Source organism: Condylura cristata, unplaced genomic scaffold (genome assembly GCF_000260355.1).
Source record: "Condylura cristata isolate star-nosed mole 26May11 unplaced genomic scaffold, ConCri1.0 scaffold00009, whole genome shotgun sequence".
Taxonomy (NCBI): Eukaryota; Metazoa; Chordata; class Mammalia; order Eulipotyphla; family Talpidae; genus Condylura; species Condylura cristata.
In genome coordinates, this window is record NW_004567110.1 from 276,672 (window position 1) to 278,434 (window position 1,763).

General features: G+C 69.0%; 1 protein-coding gene across 1 annotated transcript in view; it reads right to left on the bottom strand.

The window, feature by feature from the left end:
- Positions 1-1,763, bottom strand: part of CDH15 (cadherin 15, type 1, M-cadherin (myotubule)) — a 17,439-nt gene that overhangs the window by 1,811 nt on the left and 13,865 nt on the right. Inside the window, exons 9-12 of the mRNA XM_012722852.1 lie at positions 1,297-1,482; positions 704-957; positions 446-588; positions 111-355 (exon numbers count right to left, since the gene is read on the bottom strand). Of these exons, the coding sequence (XP_012578306.1) occupies positions 111-355; positions 446-588; positions 704-957; positions 1,297-1,482 (828 nt within the window). The remainder of the gene's footprint in view (positions 1-110; positions 356-445; positions 589-703; positions 958-1,296; positions 1,483-1,763) is intronic.

The following is a 1,763-nucleotide window of genomic DNA, read 5'->3' on the forward strand; positions in this document are numbered from 1 at the left end:
GCCTGCCAGCCCCTCGCCACTAGGGCCTAGCTGTTACTCTGCACCGCCTCGGGGCGCCCTGCCTAACCGGCGACACCCCCGCTCCCAGCTCTGGACTTCGGGTTTTAGGCATCCTCACCATTAATCTGGCTGAGGCTCCAGTTCTGGGCCAGCTCTGGCACCCTGGGATTCAGCTGAAAGTGGAAGGGGGCCCCGTGGGGCGGCAGGTCCTCGTCCGTGGCAGTGAGGAGGAGGCCGGCGCCCTGGTCTGGCTTGCTACACAGGCTGCCGGACGGCAGGGCCAGCTCAGGGGCGTGGTCATTCACCTCCAGGATCTCAATGGACAGGGTCCCCGTGGCGGTGCAGGGTGGGGAGGCTGCAGGCAGGAAAGGCTTGGTGGGCATCCCTGGGGCACACACCAGCTGGCCAGCCCGGGGCTGCGGGGCCAGCTAGAGGCCACACTCACCGTCGTCGTGGGCCAGGATGACGGCCCTGTACCAGCCGTCCTTGAGGAACGGGGACTCACGGCTGAGCACTCGCCGTGTCCGGATCCAGCCCGTGGCCCCGTCCACTTGCAGCCAGTCCTCGGGGTCGTAGTCTTTGGAGTAGCTGTGGGTGGGGGAGGGGACAGATGGAGGACCGCAGGCCAAGGGACAGGGCGAGCCCAGGACAGGCGCACAGGCTTGCCAAGGTGGACAGGGCAGGACCGGGGCCCTGACCCCACCTGAGCCTCTGCAGCTGCTGCATGTCGGGGTCTCGAGCCGAGAAGGCGACCACAGGGGTTCCCGGGGCCGCCCCCTCAGCCAGGCTGGTCCGCAGCGGGTTCTCCGGAAACACGGGCGGCTCGTTCACATCCTGCACCACCACGCTGACCTTGGCCTGGCCCCGTGCCGCCCGGGCGGCCGCCGCCTGCAGGGGCGCCACGTTCTGTACCACAAGCGTGAGGTGATGCTGCTCCCGGTCCTCAAAGTCCAGGGGCTGGGAAAGGGCGATGCTCAGTCCGGTGGCGCTGGGCCGGGGCAGCTGGGGAGCGCACTGCAGGCCCGCCGCTCAGCCTCATGGGGCGGGAGCTGCTGGCCAGCACGGGACCACCAGCTCAGCGGCCGGCGGGCCCCGTGAGGCCCCACGGCCCCACGGGCGGGGAAGGCTGGGCACCCATCTGTGGCCCTGCTGCCCCGTGGCTGGGGTGGCCTGACCTGCTGTCCCAGCTTCCTGGCCCCGCTCCACCCACACTCTCCCAAGTTACAGCCGGTCTGGACAGGTGCCAGGGCACCCCTCCGCCCAGCGCCAGAAGCGAAGGCACAGCCCGTTCCCCACCTTCACAACAGACAGCACCGCCTCATTGGTCTTGGGGTCCGTGCGGACAGCAAAGTGACCGTCTGGGTCACCCTCCACGATGGTGAACCTGGCTGCCCAGTTGGGGGAGCCCGGCAGGTCCCTGTCCTCCACTTCAAGCCTGCCGATGTCCACACCGCTCACAGCCTCCATGGCCTGCAAGGAGAACTGGGGGCGCCGCGGGTTACCTTCGGGATCTCGAGGCCTGTGGCCCGTCTGTTCAGTGTCTTCCAGCATCTGCCGTCCCAGTCACTGCTGCCAGGGACCCCTGTGAGCCCCTCCCCGGGGCTGGTGACACAATGGGCTTTCCCGTCCGGGGGGCAAGGTTCAGGGGAAACTTGCTCTCGCTGTGGGGTTGCTGGGGCGGCCCTCACGAGAACCTCCCTCTCAGCCATGAGCCTGGCACCTGCTCGGGGGCCCTTCGCAGACCCCACCCACCGTCCCCGCCC